This window comes from Saccostrea cucullata, unplaced genomic scaffold (genome assembly GCF_032062105.1).
Source record: "Saccostrea cucullata isolate Sc308-1 unplaced genomic scaffold, CSIRO_AGI_Scuc_v1 ctg173, whole genome shotgun sequence".
NCBI lineage: Eukaryota > Metazoa > Mollusca > Bivalvia > Ostreida > Ostreidae > Saccostrea > Saccostrea cuccullata.
The window spans coordinates 290,432-315,906 of NW_026932155.1; the positions used below are offsets into that span (position 1 = coordinate 290,432).

General features: G+C 32.7%; 1 protein-coding gene across 2 annotated transcripts; it reads right to left on the reverse strand.

Moving 5' to 3' along the window:
- Positions 1 to 8,581: 8,581 nt before the first annotated feature.
- On the reverse strand, positions 8,582 to 23,703 carry LOC134234532 (actin-interacting protein 1-like). 2 transcript variants are annotated; one of them, XM_062716614.1, is made up of 17 exons: positions 23,586 to 23,619; positions 22,020 to 22,144; positions 21,839 to 21,929; positions 21,587 to 21,734; positions 21,167 to 21,347; positions 16,381 to 16,458; positions 16,162 to 16,242; positions 15,875 to 15,966; positions 15,499 to 15,624; positions 15,012 to 15,027; positions 12,569 to 12,655; positions 12,089 to 12,237; positions 11,887 to 11,965; positions 11,627 to 11,737; positions 11,312 to 11,485; positions 10,810 to 10,960; positions 8,582 to 9,934 (listed from the first exon to the last, which is right to left on the reverse strand). In XM_062716614.1, the coding sequence occupies exons 1-17, from the start codon at positions 23,602 to 23,604 to the stop codon at positions 9,828 to 9,830; spliced, it is 1,815 nt and encodes a 604-aa protein (XP_062572598.1). In that variant the 5' UTR covers positions 23,605 to 23,619; the 3' UTR covers positions 8,582 to 9,827. The 2 variants fall into 2 exon arrangements, with proteins under 2 accessions (XP_062572598.1, XP_062572597.1); XM_062716613.1 differs by lacking the exon at positions 15,012 to 15,027 and having other exon boundaries at positions 15,483 to 15,624; positions 23,586 to 23,703.
- Positions 23,704 to 25,475: the final 1,772 nt, after the last annotated feature.

Genomic DNA, 25,475 nt, shown 5'->3' on the forward strand with positions numbered 1-25,475 from the left:
TATAAATAATACTACTAATATGTAAAATGTATTTACAATGTATCATATAAAAATTCTTTATTATGTATTAACAAACAATGAAAACAAGCATTCAGAAAGGCGGATTTTACGCGGGTTAATATATTTCCCTCACTATCATGCAATAAATGTATAATATTACCTCATATAACTTTTATATGTTATTATACATTTTTATATGTGATATATATTTATGTAATTATGAATACGAACTGTATTTATCTAAACCAAAGTGTTGAAGGAAAGACGTATATATGGCCTAATTGTAGTACAATAAAAATAATGTTTGTATATTTACATTTGTTCAATATATTCCCTGAAATTTGTGTCATATGATTCTTACTCCTCCATGGCACCTGATCCGATTTCTGATGTTTTTGAGGTCCCTGTTTGCTCTGCTCCTATTTTATATTGTTTTATGGACATTTGAGCTTGATTACTCTCCGTTATCTCAAAATTTCATTATAAAGATAAAATATTTTAAAATACATTTGACTCAAAGATTACACAGAACTAAGTAACAAACATTCTGCATTAAAAATACATGTAAACAAGACAGTGTCAATGACACACAAAATATTAAAGAAAATTGCACTTACAACTCCTAGACATACATGCATCTATGAACAATTTAAAATTAAAAATTCATTAATTGTTCATTCTATGAAAAATACTGAAACAATAAGCAAGATCGTATTACTATAAGTCTATGTGAAACTATTTCTTTTCTACTTTTAAAAGACGCCAGCAAAATTTGGGGATATTACAAGTAGTATTTGAAATCTTGTGGTTTATCACATTTGAGAAAATGAACTCGGGAGATACTGTCTGTCTAAACTGTGTACACTGTTTCTAATTTCAGATGCTACCTAAATCGGGAAGTCCGACTATTTTCCTTCTCATCTCTGGTGTAATATGTAATGTTTAAGTATTCTTCCTGTAGCAAAATCGACATAAATTTTACATAATTTTTGGTTTGGTTGAAGTGCTGAATAATCATATATTATCTAACAATAAAACATATTGGAAGGTCCGTGTTTGCTTTGCCCCTATTTGTATTGTTTTATAGACTTTTGAGCTTTGATACTGTTCGCTATCTTTTTTGTGTAGGATAGGAGATAGAGCATTTAGATTTGTTAAAACTACAGCCGAGGCAGCATTGTATTTATTATAATGGCCAACAACATTGCAACATCATCATGCAATTCTTACAATATCAAAATATAATTACAGAGAAAAATGACGTAGACACAACAAAATTTATAAAAATTATCATTAATTTTTTTTTAATTTGAATGTATTGGAATATTGCAAAAAAAAAAAAAAAAAAAAAACTTAATGATAAAATCGGTATTCTTCAATTTCATACATCTTTGATGAAATTTTAATTAATAAGTAATAATTTATAGTGATATCAATAATTCATTTCTAGAAATTCCATTGATGAATTATTTCAATAATTTATGTATTGTAGTTTCTCTCTACTGCGCACATTGTTTTAAAAATATATTTTGTTGATGGGGAAAACTAAATATCGCGGTTCACAAGTTCAGCAATAATTCAAAACTAAAGATAAATGTCATTTTCAGAACAATCATCATTAATTTTTAAACACATCAACTGAATTGAAGATGAATTCAAAAGTATAAAAAGCTAGATCCTGAAAAGAAAAATACGTAGGTGTAATTTGAAAAACAAAAAAAAATTATTACTTAAATTTCAATTTAAAATACGGGATATCAATTGTGTTCCGTTATAGCAAACTTATTTTTGTATTCATATGAATCGGACTTTGTTTAAAACCGGTAGAAAAAAAATTAAAACACTTGCTGTGGACTTCAATTTAACATTTAGATACCGGTATATCGATTACTGTTTTATCAATTAACAATTATAGTTATTTCCATTCATATATCGACAATTAGCTTGAAATTCAAAACACCATAGAGTTTAACACATCTGTTTTATATTTGGATATTTTAAAACGTTATTGGTAACCCAGCAATAAAGTTTTATGATAAAAGTTTTAAATCGTCAACTTCCCTTACTTATGTAGAAATATACCCTTATCAACTACATAATGGGTTGATGAAAATATGCATTGTGGCAACGCACTTTGAAAAAATTACGCACTTTGAAAAAATTTTTCAAAGTGCGTTAAATTTTGGGACCAGGTTAACGCACTTTGAAAAAATTAATTTTTTTTCAAAGTGCGTTAATATCGACCATATTAACGCACTTTGAAAAAAAAAATTCTGCATGGCTTAGTCAATATTCCTACAAATTTTAGGTATGATAAATTATCATTTGAACCTGATTTGATACTTTTTGTCCCCCGCTTGAAAAGTGGGAGATATTAAGTCCGTCCGTCTAGCTGTCCGTCCATCCGTCTTTCTGTAACGCTTTTTTCCACACGATATCTCGGCAACCCTTGAGCTTTTGCAATGAAAAAATAACAGAATCCCTGTGGCCTTAGGAAGACCCTTTTGAATTTGGGGTCAAAAGGTCAACATTCAATGTCGTAAACAACTACGAACGATAGCATTGTTCTTCCGCCTAACTCTTAGTCAATTCTCAAAACGTTATATTGGAATGATTCTAAAAAAAATTATAGATATTTATATGAATTTTCATAAAACCTTACTTATTTGGGATACCAAAGAGAAATAACCCTATAATTTTGGCAAAACTTGTGTTTTTAAATACCTGGAGTTTAACAGAGAGATTATCAGATATGGTATCAAATTCACATCGAAAAGCAGACAGGTACTGTGGATTCCTTATTATAAGCGAGGAATTAATTTCTGCGTAATTTTGCGAGAAGTATCACTCGCGAAAAAATATTACTCGCTTTTATTTTTCTGGTGCTTAAATCTATGTAAAATCTGTTCATTAACCGTTCATTCGCGAATTATAATTCTAGCGATTTGACGTTTGAGAGCCAGTTCGCGATAAAAAACACGCGAAAAATAAGGAATTTACAGCTAGTAATTAATATTCTGATTTTCCTGAAAATGAACATAAATAGACATTGAGATTTAAAAGAACAAAATTTCGATTTATTAAAGACTTCCTTGTACAGTGCTTATACTGTATTTAGAATGCTCTTTTTTTCAAATATCATTGACACTTAAAGTTATGAGTTATAGAAATAGATATATCTGGGTGGGAATGATAAAGAGTTGAGCTGATACACCTTAATTCAGCCAGTCTTTTCTTCGTTTTCCATTTCTTGGTTTTCTTCAATCCATCAGTTTTTAGAAAGAAACACATCAAATACAAATTACGTCAATATTCCACACAGAAAAAACTAACATACACATAAAATAATAACACACATAATCACATCACTATATCCCATCATACGTTGCGAGGGGATAATACTGTTGTCTATTTCTAAAATAAAAGTCTAATTCCTTTTGTTTCATGAAAATTTTTTCAAAGTGCGTTAAATGTTTACATGGTGTAAAATTATGATGTACAGTTTTAACGCACTTTGAAAAAATTTTTCAAAGTGCGTTGATTTGTCCCAAATTCAACGCACTTTGAAAAAAATTTTCAAAGTGCGTTAACCTGGTCCCAAAAATTAACGCACTTTGAAAAATTTTTTCAAAGTGCGTAATTTTTCAAAGTGCGTTGTAACAATGCATGGACATAATGAAATATACGGAGATAACGAACTGTTTTCAAAGGTTCCATAAAAAATACAAAAAATAGATGCAGATCAAACACGGACTTCCAAAACATAAGAGGTGGGACCAGGTGCCTTGGAGGAGTGCGCATCTCCTGTCGACGATCACAATTAAAGACGTGTGCTCTTTGTCACGATCGGGAATTAACGTAAATTCCGTCGTAATGGTAAATAATGGACTTACAATTCGTATGAAAAGCGTCAGTCAGCATTTGACTCAATGATAAATTGTATTTGCTGACAAGGCCATTGTATCGACCATAGAACTTACGAAATGATGAGTTTAAACGAGACTGCTTATAGTATCTTGATGCTGTGTTAACGTTTACAGCAAGTGTTTTTGAAACACGTTTTTTTTTCAGTAATCATCTCCTAGCGCAAAGGTTATTACTGTCACATTTACTCAACTTCCTGTACATTTCATTGTTAATCTTGTTGGAGTTTTATTTTTACAATAATTTCTATGAAATGACAACACTCCTAACATATTTATAAGATAATGATCGTGGGAATCTAATAGAAATTCATTAGTTGGCTTGAAGTGACATACGGGGAAAAATATCCAAGGATGCTAATTATTATTAATTTTTTAAGTCACAAAATATTAGTATATAGAAAGCGTTAGATCAACCTTAGGTCAAATAACTAAAGGTATACTTTATTATTAGAATCAAAATTTCAATTTATATTATTAAAAGAATTAATGTGCGAAATCTTATAATCATTGCTCTGAAAAATATAAACATGTTTGCAGTTATTAAACTATTGCTTTAACAATTTATTAGTAATAGCAAAATAAAAAAGATAAAGCTCGCAACACTTCTCTTCTACAGAGTGTAACTATTAAAAAAGATATCTCCAATTCAACATAATACAATTAAAGATCTCTTAGTTTAATTGCTCTATGTGAAAAAAAATCATGCATGCAGTAATTGATTTATTACTTTCAAAAATCGTTAAAAAATAGTGAGTAATTCAACATATTATTTATATACAGGCCTAAATTATTTTTTCACTAGAGTATTAATTCATTTGTTAAGAGCATTTGTATGTTTCTGTATTTTTTTTTTACAACTCAATTTCACTTAATCGACTTACTTGTATATACTTTCTAATCTTTTTTACTCATTTTGTTGCATGATTTGTCTGGGATTTCTGAAAATAGAACATTCTTTGCATTGATAAAATTTCTAGAATTAAATTCTTAATAATGACCGTGGGAACTATTAGAATATAACAACTTATAATTGAACAATCTCGAAGATTTTTCATTGATGAAGTATGAATATATAATATATCCGGAAACTTTCATGATTCTTTGCTGTACACTTTAATGTTTAAATACTACAAAATGTTTTATTTAGTGTATAGAATCCCCTACAAGTAAATCCCTAATAACAAAAATATTGGGGCACACAAGGTCGATGAACATTAAAATCTTATATTCCTATCTTTTTATCTATTTTAACAAAAGTCCATACCTTGCCAAAGAAAAATGCTGATTCTTAGAAGTGTTATCATTTAAAGGGTTACTCTACTTATAAAAAAAAACTTAAAAAGTTATGTAATAAATTACAGTTAATTTTTACATACGTACTTTAAAATGAGTGATTCATTGCATTTTAATTTAAGTAATTTGTTCGAATTCCTGTTTGTAATTTTAAAAAGTATTAAAATAAACAAATGTGTTCATCTGACTTTTTACAGATTCATTTCAGTATTGAATACATTATGTCATTTACCAATTTTCACAATTACTCATGGAACAACCTTCTAATAAATCCCCTCCCAATATCTATATTTTAAAATTGTAATTACTAGAAAGTTACTGCCATAAATGCACAATATCCATGTGCACACATGTAAAACTTTTGTGTAAGATTATGTTCTTTTATTTAGTTCAAAGGGATAATCAAATCGATATCAATATAGGAATGCAAATTAATGAAAGTGAATATTAATTGAAACAAAAAAAACGTTCGTCGAAATTCCTGATATATTTCATTGTGAAAGCCCACAGCAAGAAACTCTTTTCAAGCACATGTTTTTAAATAAATACTGCTGAACATAAATACAAAAACAGGTTTGTTTATTACAGGTCACTACATGTAAAAGAACCCATATGAATCAAAAACAATATGGTGGACCCGGTCTCCACAAACCAAAGATATGTTGTCCGTTGGAAACTCGTGCATCTTTTAACAAAAATTCAGAGGACATGTACCTTAAGTGTAAAATTAGAATGTTTTCAACAAAATTATTTTGTAGATTACCAGATAGGAGGCTAGAAAATATTTTTTTAAAAAGTTATTGTTAATGAAAAAAGCAGTTGCTTTTGATTTCGATAAACCTTGTGTGTGTGAAAAATATATTTTGTCCATGATAGAACCTGATGAGACTATGCCATCTCATGATAGAACAATTGATGTGTATAGTACATGTAAAATAATTATATAAAATGAAAACATTTTTTTTTCTTTTTGTAACAGCGGACATTTTGGAAAATTAAGCTCAATGATCGTGCACATTCCAGTTTTTCCAGTGGTAAGTACAAGATCATGCTGCTACAACTGTAAAAGATGGTGATAACAGTACTAGTACTCAAAGATACTCAATGATAACATAACTAGCACTCAATCTAATGATTTAAGTGACCAAAACAAATCCTAAATGTCACCAAATGCTTAAAACAAATGTTCTAGAAAATGGAAAAAGATAGGAAAACAAACATGGTGTGATTTGACAACATGATGTTATCAAACAATCCGTCACGTCAATGTTTCATGAATTATATTTTACTTACTATAAAATAAAATAACAAGTTTTAAGGACATGCGCAACATACCTTACCTATACTGATTATTTTTCAAAATATTCTAAAGATTAAAGTGCCATCAGGGATGTTCAAAGGCAAAAAATCAGCATCATTACCAGGCGTTTCTGAAAGCTAGCAATTGATGAAAATTCTTGGATGATTCAAAGAAAAATACATAAAAATTATTAAACATGTATTCTAGATGCTTCTTATGTCATAAGTTATTTTAGAAGTATACGACCCAAAATTTAGACATTAAAATGTAGTACACAGTTTCTTCAAGAATTCAAACTCTTCAACTCCACTGGAAAAAAACCCCAAAAAAGACCAAACTATATGTTGCATATGTCCTTTAATGTAAATTCTCGCAATAATTTACAATTGTATAATAATGAAAAACTTTGAACTACATGTATACTAGTACATATATATTTTTCCTGTCTATTATTTATCATAGGTCACATATATCTACATTTTGAAAAAAAAAGTAAAGACATTTGCAGGGAAAAAACCTTTTCAGGCTTATTCAATGTTTTTTTTTTAATTTGAGGAAACTTTTTTTCATGCAAAGTATGCCTTAAAATTTACCTATATAAGGCAAATTCAAGTTTATTCAATGCTTTTCTTAAGGTAGGATTCTTCTCTTGTTTCTAATTAGATGAAATATTCAATGTATATTTGCATATATTTCTTATGTATTTAGGTAAAAGAGATTTAAAAGACCGTATTTTTCTTTATTCATAACAATTGTACAACTTTAAATAAAAATGGTAAATTGTGTTCAAAAACTAGCAGGGACTATATATTTGGCGAAATAGTTAAGTATGGCTTAAACCGTAACATAAAGCAAAATTAGCTACGTCCTAGCTAAGTCAAACTTATGTTAAAGATATTTCATATGAGTCAACCTATGGTTTTTCATTTCATACAGATATATTGCTAAAAGTGATTAGTTAGGGTTTTAATTAAATAAATATTGAAGTTGACGTCCTTGCCTATCGGTTTTAGTTGTGTTAGATTAGATTTCGTATTAACATTATAATTCTGTTAAAAATTATTCGGAATATTTGAGAACAAAATACTGCACGGTCACAACGTGGCGATTTGTGGTTCATTGTAAATGTATGACTTGTTTTCACATGAGATGTTTTCAGTTTACCTTTCGTTACTCTTTTGTTTTGACAAATGTTCACTTGCATTGTTATTCTAGCAGACATGACAAGATATCCGACCGTCTATCCACACTAGTGTACTTGAAATTGAAAATCTAAATTGTTCAAAACAATTTGACCCCACACCCTCCCATGTATCAGCCCATGCATGTCAGCAGCAAAGACTGCAGAGGCTTTATGATATGCTCATTTGTAATTTAATCAAGGGTGCAAAAAAATTCTGGGGATATTTTTCGTATGCCTCCCCTTATCAACAACTCTTTCCCTCTCTCCATGTATTTTACATTACATATATCTTTTACATTTGTATTACTGTTTAGGTCACCATCCTCTTTCTTTTCTGTTTTTTAACTTATTTCATATCATAATTTCAAATTGAACATACAGATTCATGATTTATTACTCTGTTTAATTTATTTCTATAACGATGTGCCACTAATTTCAGACGTATCCCTAAAATTAAATTTTGTATTTACATGTATGCTTTGTTGAGAGTAATACTGGAACCAGTGATCAGTAATTTTCTCCTCCATGGAAAAACTAAATTTCGTAAATAAGCATTAAATAGAAGTACATATTTTCTTTAATGCATATTTTGAATTGCTTCATGGAATGTTTTAACATCAAGAGTCAGCATTAAATAATTCTAGATATATGTAAATAAAAATAAATATACATTAAGTGCTCTACCGAAAAAAGTTTTGCTAAGCATTGCCAAATCTTTTTTTTGTTTTTGTTTTTTTTTTGAATTTGGAGAAATCTTTTTTCATGCAAAGTATGTCTTAAAATTTACCTATAAGGCAAATTCAAGCTTATTCAATGGTTTTCTTAAAATCTGGATATTATCACTGTATACCATCTAACAAAAAAAAAAGCTAAAACTAATTCAGTTTATATATTTTTAATCCTTAAAAGTTTAACTAATGCATCATCATGCTGATGTTTGTAGATTCAATATAATAACAAATCATTTTTTATTACACACTTGATACACATAACAAAAAATATAAATTTTCTTTCGATATTTTGTAATATATAGAAATTCTGTCGTATGATTTATTTGTTATCGTTACTAAAGATTGTGCAGGATATAGATATCTAAGGAAAGAAAATAAATATTTGAAGAAAATAAAAATCTTAATACATATGACAATTAATTTATAAACACAATAAAAGGACTGAGGATAATTTAAAATCAACTTTTACTGAGCTCTTTTTAATAATGTGTCAGAGTCTTCACATAATATTATCTCAACACCAAGAATCAGCAAAATTTGATTAGGAAGCGCAGCTAAGGTTTCTCATATTCAATTTATGTTTTTCAATGTTGCTTTTGCATAAAAAAATTACAATATTAGTTATTTCAGTAACCAACAAACCCACAATATTGAAATAAATGTGTTAGTAAGGTAGTACATCACACTGTAGTCACAATAACAAAGTAATGACTTTGTTTTATCAATACAAGTTTATATCAAAAACACTTATGAATTGCACATAGAATGTCTTATACATGTACAAGAATATTGCATCTATTCATAATAAAATTCATGGAGTCGTAAACTTCAAATTTTTAGATTTCTACATGCTGATGTTAACTTTGGCCTATTTATAAATTAAATACTGGTATATACATGATTGTGTTAATCCTACTTCCAAATTTTCATTTAAAACACTTCCAAGGTTTTTTAGCACTTCTTATTTCATAAATATTTAATCATACAATATCTATATTCCATGAATCAATCTAAAATATATATTTACATACACAATGTACTTAATACATACAAAAAAGAAAAACCTGGAGAGTCCAAGACAAAAATTGACATACATTTGCTCACAGCACATTGTTTTATATTGTCTTGACTGTGCAGCAATTGCCCCTGAATTTACATAGACTTATAACTTATTGAAATACAGAAATGCATTCATTCAATATTTTCAATAATATAGTCATCAGTCATCTTTTAAATAGAACGTAAGAACATTATCATAATGTAATAGAAAAATAGTGTTGTTTGGTTTTCTGTCGATATGAACACATTCACACTAATATGGTCACAGTCCCCACAGAGATGATGATAATACTACGCGTTAATAGGATGAGAGTCTATTAATTAATTAAGTCTAATTAGAACTGAATTCTCCACTGTTTAATATGACTGTCGTGTCCAGCGGATACAATCGTGTCGTTGTTTAACCAGCTAACCCTCGTAGGATGACTCATCTTATGTGCACCTAAAAATAGAATGTCATTTCAGACTTGGCTTTATTCAAACAATGAATACTTTTTACAAATGTTTGTAAATATTAACGAGATTCTATGTTACCTTTGATGATCAGACTGTGTTTAAATATAATGGATTTCATTTTTTTTTAATATGTAAACAAGATTCTATGTTACGTTTACATATAATAAGATTTTATGTTATGTTTACATATTACGAAATTTTATATTATTTTAACATATGTAATGAGACTCTATGTTATTTTTACATATAATGAAATTCTATGGTATATTCAGCAATAATAAGATTTCTATGTAATTTTTATGTATTATTAGTTACACAGTCAGTTAGTGACCTAATACGGATTCATACAGGGTGTGAAATGGAAATCCGTATTGGGCGAGGCAACAATAATACGGATTTCCATTTCACATGTATGAATCCGTATTAGGTCACTAACTGACTGTGTAACGAATTTATCCCGCTGAAGACCTTTTTCAATATTAAAAAAATATTTGGGCATATTATGAATCCGTATTAGGTCACTAACTGACTGTGTTACGAATTTATCCCGCTGAAGGCCCTTTTTCAATATAAAAAATATTTGCGCATATTATGAAAATATTAAGTTTAATTCATTAACAATCAACATAAAAATCGTTACGGTAACAAGAAATTTGACTAAACTACCTACGTAAACCATTTCTTAGCCGCCATTTTTATTTACAATAACAACGCTTCGAACGGAATCGCGTGCCCGATTTTCATATTACTCCTCGACGGAGACGTAATACGGAAAATTTCAGGGCGTCATGTGATCAGCCTTTATCCAATCAGCAATCTACAAATTTGTCTGAAGCGGGATAAAATGATATAGGGCATTACCTTTAATGACCAGACTGCGTTTACTGTGAGGAGCTGTAGGTTTCCACACTACAATACCCTGATCCAGAGAACCTGATGCGAACAGCGAGGAATCGGGAGACCAGGAAATACACGTGGCTCGGGCGGAGTGTGTAGGATCACTAAATACCAGCTGTAAAACAACAGTATGTCATCAATCAAGCCTTTTCACCTCTTTTCCTTGATAAATTATTTATAAATCAAACTTTTCCTACCTCTTCTCCATCATAAAATTTTTTGAGAATTCAAAAAAGTATTTATTTAATAAGTTAGTTTAAAAACATAAAAATAAATTGATAATAAAATTTTGATCTAAATAATCTTTTTTTCACTTTCTATTCAAATTTTTTTTTTTTTTATAAATCTTTTGTTGTGGTAATAGAAATTATTTAAAACACCTTCTAAAATCGCATATTTTCCTGAAATCCCCTGTAAGATAATTTTAAATAAATGATAAATTTCTTATTCAATTTTTGGTACTGACCTCGTAATCGGGAAGTTTGAAGCACCTGACATATCTGTCGGCCCCCGCTGTGGCCAGGTACTCCCCATCAGGTGAGAACATCATGTCCCCCGCCACGCCCTCATTGTCTACCACCTGTATCTCCTGTAGGGCTCCGTTAGATTCACTGATACTGTAAAGGTGAATCTTCTTGTCCTGCACAAATAAAACACAAATCTTTGGTGTACTCTATCATGGCATAAAATAATATGTTGCATTGTAAAGGGGAAAAACTCTTACAAGATTCAAATTTTCACTGTACATGTGTAAAGTTACAAGCACTAGATATATTATTACCGTGGTTCCACAGACAGCTACCAGTGGTCTACTGGGATGCATGGCTACACTGGCTGGTTCATAAGGCACGGCCATAGAGAAGGTCTTAGCTCGGTTCTGGAAAACTACCACCTAAAATATATAAAGAAAAAGGTGTCCTTATTATCTGAAAATACGTGCAAGCTGGCTTCTGGAGTTAACAGAAAAACTATGCATGTAATGTCACAGCTTTATTATTAATTGCTCCTTCTCAGATTGTCAGATTGATATAGAGTACTTACATGTTTGATGCAAGCCACTACCACAAACATAGAGCCTGCTGCCACAGCTTTAGGCATGGACTCCAAGCTATGGGACTCTCTACAACAAAAATATTGAGATAGGCAAAAATGCTGATATTGAGATAGGCAAAAATACAGAAAAATCAATGATTATCAACTATATTTGATAAGAAAGCATTTTAGAATTAAAACAGAGACGTACCCATACTGTTTAGTCCCCACGTTGGAGAACTTGAGGGTGTCGTCCATACTGACTGTGATTAAGTCTCCGTTAGAGATGACCATATCCTGGATCTGGTTCTTATGACTGGTTCCTGTGAACCGGTCATTCTCCCCGGTTCCTGCATCCCAGTAATCGTACCCAGGTTAAGGAAATCAACACAGAAACTTTACATTACATTGAAACCTACGCAGGGATGATCAATATGTTTATACCTGTACAATGGGAATCAACACTGAAACTTCCCATTACATCTGAACAATCAAGCCTCCTTAATATGGGCAATTTTAACTAGTGACTTTGTGTTAATGTGTTTAAGATGTCAATTTATGCTTAATTATCCCATAATTATACTTGAATAGTGACTTTGTGTGATATTGTACTTTTAAGATATCTGGTAAAATATCGAGCTATTCACTCTGTCTACTGGTGATTAGTTATGTATACATGTATAAACAAAAGGATACTGATATGGGAGTCCTGGGCCCCAGCAGCTGAGTAGATAGTCCCCTCACAGAGGGCCATGGCACTGATTGGTTTATTGTGACCCTAAAATAATACAAAGTCAATTAAGTGTTTTCCTTAATGAATACAATCAACAACTCATGTCTTTACTTGTGCTTTGCTTTATTTTTCATTCATCATCAATGGAGCCCACCAATTAAACTGCATTTTCATCATAAGATTTATAATATCACAACCTTCTAACCTATATGTAAGTACTACTAACCTTTAGCACCTTTCTAGATGTGGAGGGGTTGTTGATATCTAAGTAATACTCACCTTTAACACCTTTCTAGGTGTGGAGGGGTTGTTGATATCTAAGTAATACTCACCTTTAACACCTTTCTAGATGTGGAGGGGTTGTTGATATCTAAGTAGTACTCACCTTTAACACCTTTCTAGGTGTGGAGGGGTTGTTGATATCTAAGTAGTACTCACCTTTAACACCTTTCTAGATGTGGAGGGGTTGTTGATATCTAAGTAGTACTCACCTTTAACACCTTTCTAGGTGTGGAGGGGTTGTTGATATCTAAGTAGTGCTCACCTTTAGCACCTTTCTAGGTGTGAAGGAGTTGTTGATATCTAAGTAGTACTCACCTTTAACACCTTTCTAGATGTGGAGGGGTTGTTGATATCTAAGTAGTACTCACCTTTAACACCTTTCTAGATGTGGAGGGGTTGTTGATATCTAAGTAGTACTCACCTTTAACACCTTTCTAGATGTGGAGGGGTTGTTGATATCTAAGTAGTACTCACCTTTAACACCTTTCTAGATGTGGAGGGGTTGTTGATATCTAAGTAGTACTCACCTTTAACACCTTTCTAGATGTGGAGGGGTTGTTGATATCTAAGTAGTACTCACCTTTAACACCTTTCTAGATGTGGAGGGGTTGTTGATATCTAAGTAGTACTCACCTTTAACACCTTTCTAGATGTGGAGGGGTTGTTGATATCTAAGTAGTACTCACCTTTAACACCTTTCTAGATGTGGAGGGGTTGTTGATATCTAAGTAGTACTAACCTTTAACACCTTTCTAGATGTGGAGGGGTTGTTGATATCTAAGTAGTACTAACCTTTAGCACCTTTCTAGATGTGAAGGAGTTGTTGATATCTAAGTAGTACTCACCTTTAACACCTTTCTAGATGTGGAGGGGTTGTTGATATCTAAGTAGTACTCACCTTTAACACCTTTCTAGATGTGGAGGGGTTGTTGATATCTAAGTACTACTAACCTTTAGCACCTTTCTAGATGTGGAGGGGTTGTTGATATCTAAGTAGTACTCACCTTTAACACCTTTCTAGATGTGGAAGGGTTGTTGATATCTAAGTAGTACTCACCTTTAACACCTTTCTAGGTGTGGAGGGGTTGTTGATATCTAAGTAGTGCTCACCTTTAGCACCTTTCTAGGTGTGAAGGAGTTGTTGATATCTAAGTAGTACTCACCTTTAACACCTTTCTAGATGTGGAGGGGTTGTTGATATCTAAGTAGTACTCACCTTTAACACCTTTCTAGATGTGGAGGGGTTGTTGATATCTAAGTAGTACTCACCTTTAACACCTTTCTAGATGTGGAGGGGTTGTTGATATCTAAGTAGTACTCACCTTTAACACCTTTCTAGATGTGGAGGGGTTGTTGATATCTAAGTAGCACTCACCTTTAACACCTTTCTAGATGTGGAGGGGTTGTTGATATCTAAGTAGTACTCACCTTTAACAGCTTTCTAGATATGGAGGGGTTGTTGATATCTAAGTAGTACTCACCTTTAACACCTTTCTAGATATGGAGGGGTTGTTGAAATCTAAGTAGTACTCACCTTTAACACCTTTCTAGATATGGAGGGGTTGTTGATATCTAAGTAGTACTCACCTTTAACACCTTTCTAGGTGTGGAGGGGTTGTTGATATCTAAGTAGTACTCACATTTAGCACCTTTCTAGGTGTGGAGGGGTTGTTGATATCTAAGTAGTACTAACTGAGCACCTTTCTAGGTGTGGAGGGGTTGTTGATATCTAAGTAGTACTCACCTTTAACACCTTTCTAGATATGGAGGGGTTGTTGATATCTAAGTAGTACTCACCTTTAACACCTTTCTAGGTGTGGAGGGGTTGTTGATATCTAAGTAGTACTCTTATTTAGCACCTTTCTAGGTGTGGAGGGGTTGTTGATATCTAAGTAGTACTCACCTTTAACACCTTTCTAGATGTGGAGGGGTTGTTGATATCTATGTAGTACTTACCTTTAACACCTTTCTAGGTGTGGATGGGTTGTTGATATCTAAGTAGTTCTCACCTTTAACACCTTTCTAGGTGTGAAGGGGGAGGGGTTGTTGATATCTAAGTAGTACTAACTGAGCACCTTTCTGGGTGTGGAGGGGTTGTTGATATCTATGTAGTACTTACCTTTAACACCTTTCTAGGTGTGGATGGGTTGTTGATATCTAAGTAGTTCTCACCTTTCTAGGTGTGAAGGGGGAGGGGTTGTTGATATCTAAGTAGTTCTCACATTTAACACTTTCTAGGTGTGGAGCAGTTGTTGATATCTAAGTAGTACTAACTGAGCACCTTTCTAGGTGTGGAGGGGTTGTTGATATCTAAGTAGTACTAACCTTGTGCACCTTTCTAGGTGTGGAGGGGTTGTTGATATCTAATTAGTACTCACCTTTAACACTCTCCTGGGTGTGGAGGGGTTGTTGATATCTAAGTAGTACTCACCTTTAACACTCTCCTGGGTGTGGAGGGGTTGTTGATATCTAAGTAGGACTCACCTTTAACACTCTCCTGGGTGTGGAGGGGTTGTTGATATCTAAGTAGGACTCACCTTTAACACTCTCCTGGGTGTGGAGGGGTTGTTGATATCTAAGTAGGACTCACCTTTAACACTCTCCTGGGTGTGGAGGGGTTGTTGATATCTAGGTAGTTGATAAAGCCTGACAGAGACACGGTCAGGATGCTGTTCCCCTGCCATAAACAACCCACCTGCATGTCGTCCACAGTTTTACCCATCTCAAAGGTTCTACAAAGCATTTAACAGGTGATACTCATAGAATAAATCTATGTTAAACGATCTACAAAGGAACAAAATATTCAACAGGTGAAAATTCATCAGGGAAAAACAATCAACATATATAAAACACACATGTAACATGCATTTAACAGATCTTGTTTGTAAACTGCAAGAACTTTTGTAAAGATAATTTAAACTTTATTTATCAATTAACTTTAATATATAGATTGTGATAGAGTTAACGTTAGAGTTAACGTACTGCACTAATTCTCCGCTGGGGACTTTAAATATTTTGGCTGTTTTGTCTCCGGACACTGTGATAACTTGTGATCCATCGTCATTAAAACACAACTGTAAAGGGAGACAATACAGGTGTGTCACAACACAATTAACTCGAAATTGTTTATATGATCAGGAACTTTGAAAAAAATTAGAAACAAGTCTATTACTATTTTTCTCTCTTTAAAGCAAATGTTGAAATGCTAAATAATCAAAAGAATTTCAAAAATTTAATGCTCTAATTCCACTACTGTACAGAATACTTACAGCATAAATTCCACCATTGTGTGCAGAAGGGGAACCCAGCTCTCCAATTTTTTCAGCAGTTTTTCCATCATATATAAAAGCCTAAAGTAAATGAAAAACACTTTTTAAAAACAGGAAAAGACAATGCTCTACTTAAAAAATCTTTAATTAATAGTCTAGTTTTAAAGCAAATTAATTGCTTAAAAGTATAAAAAATATGCCACAAATATTAAAACAAACCTTTTTGTCAGCACCACCACTAATGAATACTTCTCCTTTTGGGGAATACCTGACTGCATTTACAAAGTTTGTGTGGTCCTACAAATTAAGATAACAACAGTCATTTCACTTTTTTCTTAAAAGTTTAATAAAAAAAAAAAAAGATAGTATTTAAACAATAAAATGCTTTCTTTGTTTGTTAGGCCACCATTTTTTTATTTTTAGGTTTACGAACATCAGAATGAAAAAGTCCCGTAGGAGGAGGAAATAAACAAGAGGCCCCTGGGCCTTATAGGTCACCTGAGCATTATTCAACAACTTCCCAGTGACTGAATTTGATCCATGTTTTAAGCCAGATGCTATAGCATTTACAATTTGGTCATCATAAATATACACTTAGCAGTTCCTTAGTTTGGTTACTTTATACCAATAGGCAAGGTAGGTAGGGATGGGTATCGCTAAAAATTTCGTATCGCGATATATCACGATTTTTCCCCAAAATATCCCGATAATATCATGATATTTTTACCAGCAATTTTTACAATGATTTTTAATGAATTTTCATTATTTTTCTTAAGATATTCTAGAAAAACAAAATTTAGCTTTTTTGAAATTTTTATGTACATAAAATTAATCATGTTTGGATGGTAAGATGCCGTTCTTTCCACCTTTTACAACATTTTTTAGACTTTCTATGATTGTAATTTGAAAGATTGAACAAATAAATGAATAATTTCTGGACTTTATAATATGTACCTAAATACCGGTATTTAGGTCTCCGTATCACGATACGTATCACGCAACAAAAAATCGCGATATACCGGTATACCGATAAAATCGCACATCCCTAAAGGTAGGGGAACAAAAAATGCATTTCAACTAATCAGTAATATTCAGCAATAATCAGTAGTGCCGCTACCACACATGAACCCTTGACTCTTAGGCCTAGATCCACACATTGCACTATTTTTGGAAAGGCATACTTGCTTTTCAAAAATATTTGATTAATACCAAGGAGCACATTTCAAACAATTCATTCATTTTCAGTACATAAGTACAGCCTCCCCCCCCCCCCACTATGGTACAACTGACCCTGGGGCCTTGAAATTTACAATTCTTGAAGATTAGGGATTGCTCATAACTATATAGGTAATTCATCTGCTTAAAACCTAGGAGAAAAGAAGAAAATATTCAAAGATTTAATGTTTTTTCACTATACATGTATAATCAATACAGCCCCGCCCTAACACCAGAATCCCTGACCCTGGGGCCATAAAATTCACAATTTTGGCAGAGGCACTTTTGCTGATCATAACTATGTACTTAGTTAGTTTATTTAATACCCAGGAGTAAAGAAGAAGATTTTCAAAGAATTCATGTATTTCCTCTATATAATCAATAGAGCCCCACCGACACCAGAACCCCTGACCCTGGGGCCATAAAATTCACAATTTTGGTATTGGCACTCTTGCTCATCATAACTATGTACTTAGTTAGTTTATATAAAACCTAGGAGCAGAGAAGAAGATTTTCAAAGAATTCATGTATTTTCACTATATAATCAATAGAGCCACGCCCTAAAACCAGAACCCCTGACCCTGGGGTCATAAAATTCAGTGAATCACAATTTTGGTAGTGGCACTCTTGCTCATCATAACTATGTACTTAGTTAAATTATATAAAATCTAGGAGCAGAGAAGAAGATTTTCAAAGAATTCATGTATTTTCACTACATAATCAATAGAGCCCCGCCCTAACACCAGAACCCTTGACCCTGGGGCCATAAAATTCACAATTTTGGTAGAGGCACTCTTGCTCATCATAACTATGTACTTAGTTAGTTTATTTAATACCCAGGAGTAAAGAATAAGATTTTCAAAGAATTCATGTATTTCCTCTATATAATCAATAGAGCCCCGCCCTGACACCAGAACCCCCGACCCTGGGGCCATAAAATTCACAATTTTGGTAGAGGCACTCTTGCTCATCATAACTATGTACTTAGTTAGTTTATTTAATACCCAGGAGTAGAGAAGAAGATTTTCAAAGAAATAATGCATTTTCACTATATACTTATTTAGCCCCGCCCTAGTACAAGAACCCCTGACCCCAGGGCCATGAATTTCACAATTTTGGTAAAGGACTCAATGCTGATTACAATCATGCAAACAGTTTGACTGCTTGATGTCCAGGAGTAAAGAAGAAGATTTTTGAAGATTGCATTAATTTTAGTGGTTTTTTGCCCCACCCCCCAGGCCCCAGGGGGGCAGGGATCATGAAATTCACAATTTTTGTTCCCCTTCACCCATAGATGCTTTGTGCAAAATTTGGTTGAAATTGGTTCAGTGGTTGCAGAGAAGAAGCTGAAAATGTTCAAAAGTTTACGACCGATTGACGACGAACGACGTACGACGGACGACGACGGACAAAAACAGATAGCAATAGGTCACCTGAGTGACTCAGGTGACCTAAAAAAATTTTTTTTTTTGATAAGTTATCGACTTTTGTACATTATTTTTTCTTCTTTTTTATGCTCTCCTAACAGGCTTCATGCCACTGCATGCCACTGGACGCATAAGGATTACAAAGGGGAAAATAGAACCTTTGTTTATTGCATCATCAACCAGTTGGGGCCAGTGATGTATATATTTTGTTATGTTGGACAAAAAACAGATATTTTCTTTTTAAAAATCAATTTTTCAAAACTCTTTCAATATATCTTCATTTTTGTTTTTCATATGTTTAGGTAAATGTGTAGAAAATGCTCTAAAATATACTTGAGACCTAGAATAATAATTCCTTTCATAAAACAGACAGAGAGTATTGGGGAGTAGGGTGACATTTTTTTTAATTAAGTGTAAAATAATTTTTCTGCCTGCCATACCTGTTTATATTTGTATATAATACTTGTTTTTAACAGTTGAAGTATTTTATTTCTTTAGGCTATTGTTCATTTCTTCCTCAAATGGACTTAACTTCTCCCATAGTTTTATTCATTACATCTGATGCATAAGCCACCCTTTTCTGAAGAATGATGCTTATAAGACTGTAAGCTATAACAAAAACTTAAACAATGTCTCTGACAAAAGCTACCATGGACAGTTTTAAACCTGTGGGAGGAAAATAATTTACAGACAGATACTTTTGAATACGGATACATAATTATCTCACCAGCATGTCATTGTGCAATAAAGTCGTCAGCATTTTATTTGTCCTCTGAACTTGTGAAACGTTTTGAATGGCACTCGTATCGATAAATATTAACATTAAACAAATCTTTAGTGCTGCTATGGACTTTGCAAATCTACTTTCATTACCCGCCATGTTCATCTAAAACTAGACTGGTACCCTGACATTGGTTAACGGGCGCAAGCGCCCTAAAAAACCAACGACAGGTAACCACTGCCATTTTATCGCGTCACAGGAAACAGCACTGATGAAAAAATCTATATTTAGACTAGCGTAAATCCAGAAGTGCTGAAGTAAATAAACCCTTCTCTCTGCACTCTACACTGCTGCTGTTAACAAAGAAAGTAGACGGATTTTAAGCATCTATAAAACCATAAAGAAGTGCTGCCTCAAAAACCATTAAATGTAAAGCGATATCACAGGTCCCATATGCATATCCTACCAAAATAATTCAAATCAAGATCTATTGCATTATTAATTTACCTGCATATTTACCACTGATGTGATAATTAAATCATCGATTTAGTTATAACACTTGTTCTTTATCATTATCTATGTTCTAAAGTTTACGGGGAATGCTATAACTCGTCTCTCTAACTCCATGTGTTATGGTATGCACCAGGGAGGATTACAATGTTTAACACTAAGGAACATTTGAAAGTTCATTGTGACAATATACTGTAAGTTAATGATATGCACAGTTGATAAAGTCCTTACTATGTTGTTTGAATAATTTCACCGTTTTCAATTGCTCTATTCATCAAGAAAGATATCCTACGCTTTGTTTTCTGTTATTTAAATTGCTGGATCCACCTAACATTCTTCTCTGCAAGCATTGATGCTATTTATTTCTGGAATGCGCAGTACCATGCGCGAAGCAAGCAGTGAGTTTTTCCACTGTCATGGCGGCGGAGGTTACCTGTCCTTGTAATTCCTAGCGGCAGCGACTGGAATCAAGGGCAGAGAACCAGTGCTAATCTAAAACCGGAAGTACGAGTTCGTAAATTTGAAATCTCGATCCCGACTCAAATTTGACATCGGAAAGAAAAAATTCTGTTTTTCTCAATTTTATTTTTTTCTGAAAATTCAAAAACTTGAGCGGCGGGTTTGTAAACCTAAAAATAAAAAAAATGCTGGCCTTATTACTGGAATGAACGGAAGCAGCTGTTGCAGAAAAAATACATAACCCGCGTAAGCAGGTTATGTAAATTTTTTCTGCAATAGCTGCGACTGTTCATTCCAGTAATAACAAACAAAGAAAGACATTTTATTGTTTATATTTATATCTGTTTAAATAATCAATTCAAGTAGGATTAAAAAGACTAATTATTGTGTTAATGATGCGAACGTCTTTATACGTTTCATTGATGGAACAGCCACTGATTAAGAAATCTGTACAGGCGACATGCCTACTGTAGTTTATGCGGTGATGAACGCAATGGGGTTTCTTAAGAAATAAAGGAGAAAATATTCAGTGGATGTAAATATATGCTAATGAAATTCTGAATAAATATTGTATTTTTGGGGGGCACGATCAATACTAAAAATGATTTTAAATGCTGCATGTGACATAAATATACACAAAATAATCTGAATACTAATTATTTCACTGACATACCTTGAGAGAGATTTTGAATTTAAATGGTGGACCTTCATAGAAGCAGAGGCTGTTGTCCTCACTGGCACTGACCAGCCTGAATGGCCGCTCTGGACGAAAGCTAATGGCGTTCACTGCAGCACTGTGACCAATCAAATCACCCAGGGAATTCCCACTGTCCGCGGTGAACACATGAGAAAATCTGTAAACATAAACATCAAACTCTGAATGCACTGTTCCCTGACTTGGTTGTTCTTAATTACCTCAAATCTTAGATGTTAATATCTTTAGACTTAAACGGTATTCAAAATATCTGTCTGAACATATCATTTCCCCAAAAAAGTGCATATCATGCGATGACTGTAATAACTATTAATAGTAACAATGAGATATCATCTTTTCTTTAATAACAATCTATAATCAGTGGTTTTAATTGGTTACTTTTGGTTCCCCTGTCCTCCTGCTGCAATCCTCTGACTGTCTCCAGACCAGGTTATGTCTTTCACCTCTCCAGCAAATGGCTGGTATTCATTTTTCAAAATATGCTCTTTATTTACTGTATCCCAAACCCGAACTTTACCAGACATGTCTAAAAGACATAAAAATATTCTATTAAAACTACCGAGATCAATTAAAATAACAAATTTGTATGTAGGAAAATTCTTCAATGCAGAGAACTGTTTATAATACAACCTCCTGATGCTATATAGAAACCGCTCGGGGCGTAGGCAGCACATGTCGTCTGGGTAGCGTGCTCCGTGTAGATGTCAGATACTACGGGATTCTGATAGCGAAAAAAAAACTCAGTTACTAACTAAAACAAGTTCTCAACAAAAAGCACTGAAGTGAATTGTAGCAAAATCCAGTTCCCTACCTCAACATCTCTGATTATGACGCTGTTTCCGTTGGTGTACAGCATGTTGACTTTGTTCTTAGGGTCTCCATTAAGGACTAGTGGTTTGCCTCTTGTTGTTCTCGGTAAACTGGCAAAGCACTTCACTAAATAATACAAGCACACATTTACAGAATCATTCATAAAAATCACATAACAAAGAAAAATTTCAAACCAACAAACTGCATGCAAATAAAAGTGCTTTGTGTCTAGCATCATTTTCATGTAAATCATGATATTAAACAGAATTCTTTGGTTTATGCTGTGACTGAGTATGTATGACATGTAATGGTTTGGGGTAGTGGATATCGGCCTGGATAGTGAAGTTGGTAGAGCACCTGACTATAGATGCAGGGGTCCCGAGTTCGATTCCCGGTCCAGTCATATATTTTCTTCTTTCCTGTTAAAGACTTGGTGCCATTGACCACCCCTGGACTTGCAGGTGAAAGAACTTAGGTTGTGTCTTCGAGGACGAAGATAATCTAAGGAGGGAGGAATGTAATGGTTTGAGCCATGGCTATTGACTTGGATAGCTCAGTCGGTAGAGCACCCAGCGTTTTTTTTCCTTATATAACTGGTACCGATAAACAGCACCGTTCCCAATGCCAAAAACGTTAATTTTTCCCAATTCTTTGACTAAATATTCCCAATTCAACTGTGAAGCAACCGACTATGACGGCATCATATTTCTTTTTAAATGAAACTTTGTACAAGTTGACTAAGTGTTCAACTTCCGCTTAAATCGAAAGTATAGAAAGTCGTAATTTGGCAGGACCTGTGGTTTAGACAGCACAGTGTCATACATTTTGACAAATTGAAAGCATGAAAATGTGAAAACATGGGATGTTGATTATGATATAAAAAACAATAAGTACATGTTGCTTATTCTTTAAAACAAGGAGTAATAGGTAATTAATTTGGAATAAATGCAAAATATGTTGCATTTGCATAAATGAGAGAAAGTTCTTCTGTTTTTCTTCTATGTTATTTTTCCCAATTGAACTGGTATCGGACTCTTTCCCAATGGGTTGAAAAAAATTGCTGGCACCTGACTGGAGATGCAGGGGTCCAAGGTTTGATTCCTGGTCAAGCTATACATCTTCTCTTTTCCTGTTACATGTACATCATGTGTATGTGATAAAATATGTATGTCAGAAAACATAACATTACCATGGAAATGTATGCAGTAAAAAATCAAGATGATGACTTAAATTTTCCTGTCAAAATAATTTGAAAAAGGTACATGTTAAAGTTGATGGGCTACGGCTAGATGATAAACAGATAAAGGGGAGGGGCATTTTATAAGTTACTGAAAAAGTATGAAAATATGTCAGGTCTTAACAAAAATAAGAAATATCTGATACACGCAACACATCAATGTTCTGTGGTAAGCATCGGTACTCTTGTCAACATTCCTTCAACCTCAGTAGCTCGAGATGTTCAGCTTCCGTACTGAGAAAATTCGAACTACATATCTTGCTGCATGGATTCTAATTTTATGGTAAATATTTCTTTACTACCGTGTTTCTACTGCTATTATTACTTTACCTTGTTCATAGCTCCCCATTTTCTGCAGAATACAGTGGAATAAACCTAGTCTGAACACACCGGCCTATAATCCGGAAATAATAATAACCCAATATAACGCATGCGCATTACACCAAGGGACTTCCTTGTTTCCATATAAGGTAAGAGCATGCAGTCAAATTTCAAATCAAAAGTAAGAGGTCCACTGAGTCATTTTAAAAAATTAAAGAAGTGAACTAATTCAATTTTGAGATAATATCCAAATCTAAAATTGGTCTTGTTAATTAAAAACCTCTTTGCAGTTTGAAATTCAAACTGACTATGATTTTTGAGACAATATCCGACTATATACTAAATTACGATGCTATCTGATATTGATACTAAATCAAAGGATTCGATGACCAAACCATTGTAAAAAAAAACAACAAATAAATCACTTTTATACATAATTTTAAATGAAACTTAATTCAATGATACACGTATTTTATCATTACATTATGAATATAGTCCCATTTGTACATACTGAAATAAATGGGAAACTTTGCTGAAATGAAACACCACATCAATTTAAAAAAGTGATTATTTTTTTAACACCAAGAACGCATTATGCAATAAATATTCTATTCTATTCTATTGCATAGTACAAAGGACTTTTAATCTGTATTTATCAAATAGTATTATATACTCCTCTTTTATTATAAATCTTGTGGACATTTACGATGTTTTAGATTAGAATTAAAATTAAATTCTAGAAATTTTGAAGATTTTTGCGGGTGATAGAAATTATTTATGTAAAAATAAGAAATACATGTATCTATATTTGTTTTCATTTTCTTAACACCAGGAATAGTATGCTTTTATAGGGCGAAATTATAGATAAAAATAAGTAATAAGTCTTTTGTATTTATACAAAGAACTTTTTTATCTATATATATCTGAATTTATCAAATAGTATTCCCCTTAAATAATAAATCTAGTGATGAATAATTTTATTTATGTGCAATTTTTATGTGATTTTTTTTTTACTTACAGAGTAGTTAAGGAAAAGGGACATGTTTTCTTTTCAAATCTTTTAGATACATGTAACATGCAATTCTTTGATCTGATTTGAAACAGAATAAAATAATGCAATTTGGGGGATATTTATTATTACTTTATTTTGCTCATTATCAGAACAGAAAATTTCGATAAAAGACAAAAATTCCTTCAAATGAAGATTACCATTATGTTTGTTTTATTTTCTCTGTTTGCAGATAAAGTTCGATGCGTGTTATATAAATAATGTTACACTTTTCTATTGTTTCAAATTTAGAGCCATCACGTAAATATGTGTTTAAAAATTGCTTTATTTCGATGAGAAGGTCAGCAAAATACAACATGAACTTTACAGTATGTACATGTAATTCAAGATGTAATTTTTATAAACTCTACACTGTCACACTTTAAATGAAATATCAAACTTTTAATTCACTTTAAAAAAAATTAATACGGGCCGATACCGCACTTCAGGATTCAGGGCAGTATGAATTCACTTGAGTGAATTTTGTGTTATTTTCCAAGAATGTCGGAGGATAATTCTGACTCCTCCCGTCGTTTCCTTCGACTTAAATTTGACAACAAAGGAAAACATGCTATGAATACGAGCAATATTCATATTTGCAAATGGTCAGTGACACGGTAAGTAAATTTACGAGTTCAATATTTTTATTGAGAAAAAACAGCTGTCCATGATATTAAAAAGCCTATCATAGGGGAGTGGTTGAATAAAAAAAAAATAAGAAGTCGAAAGCTTTCACGGTGTTGATTTTGGAAAAAAAATTGATTTCAAACTTTCCAAAAATTACTTGGAATTTTTAACTACCCTTAATTGATTGTGATACAGTTTTGTGATTTTAAATTTTCCGAAAATTC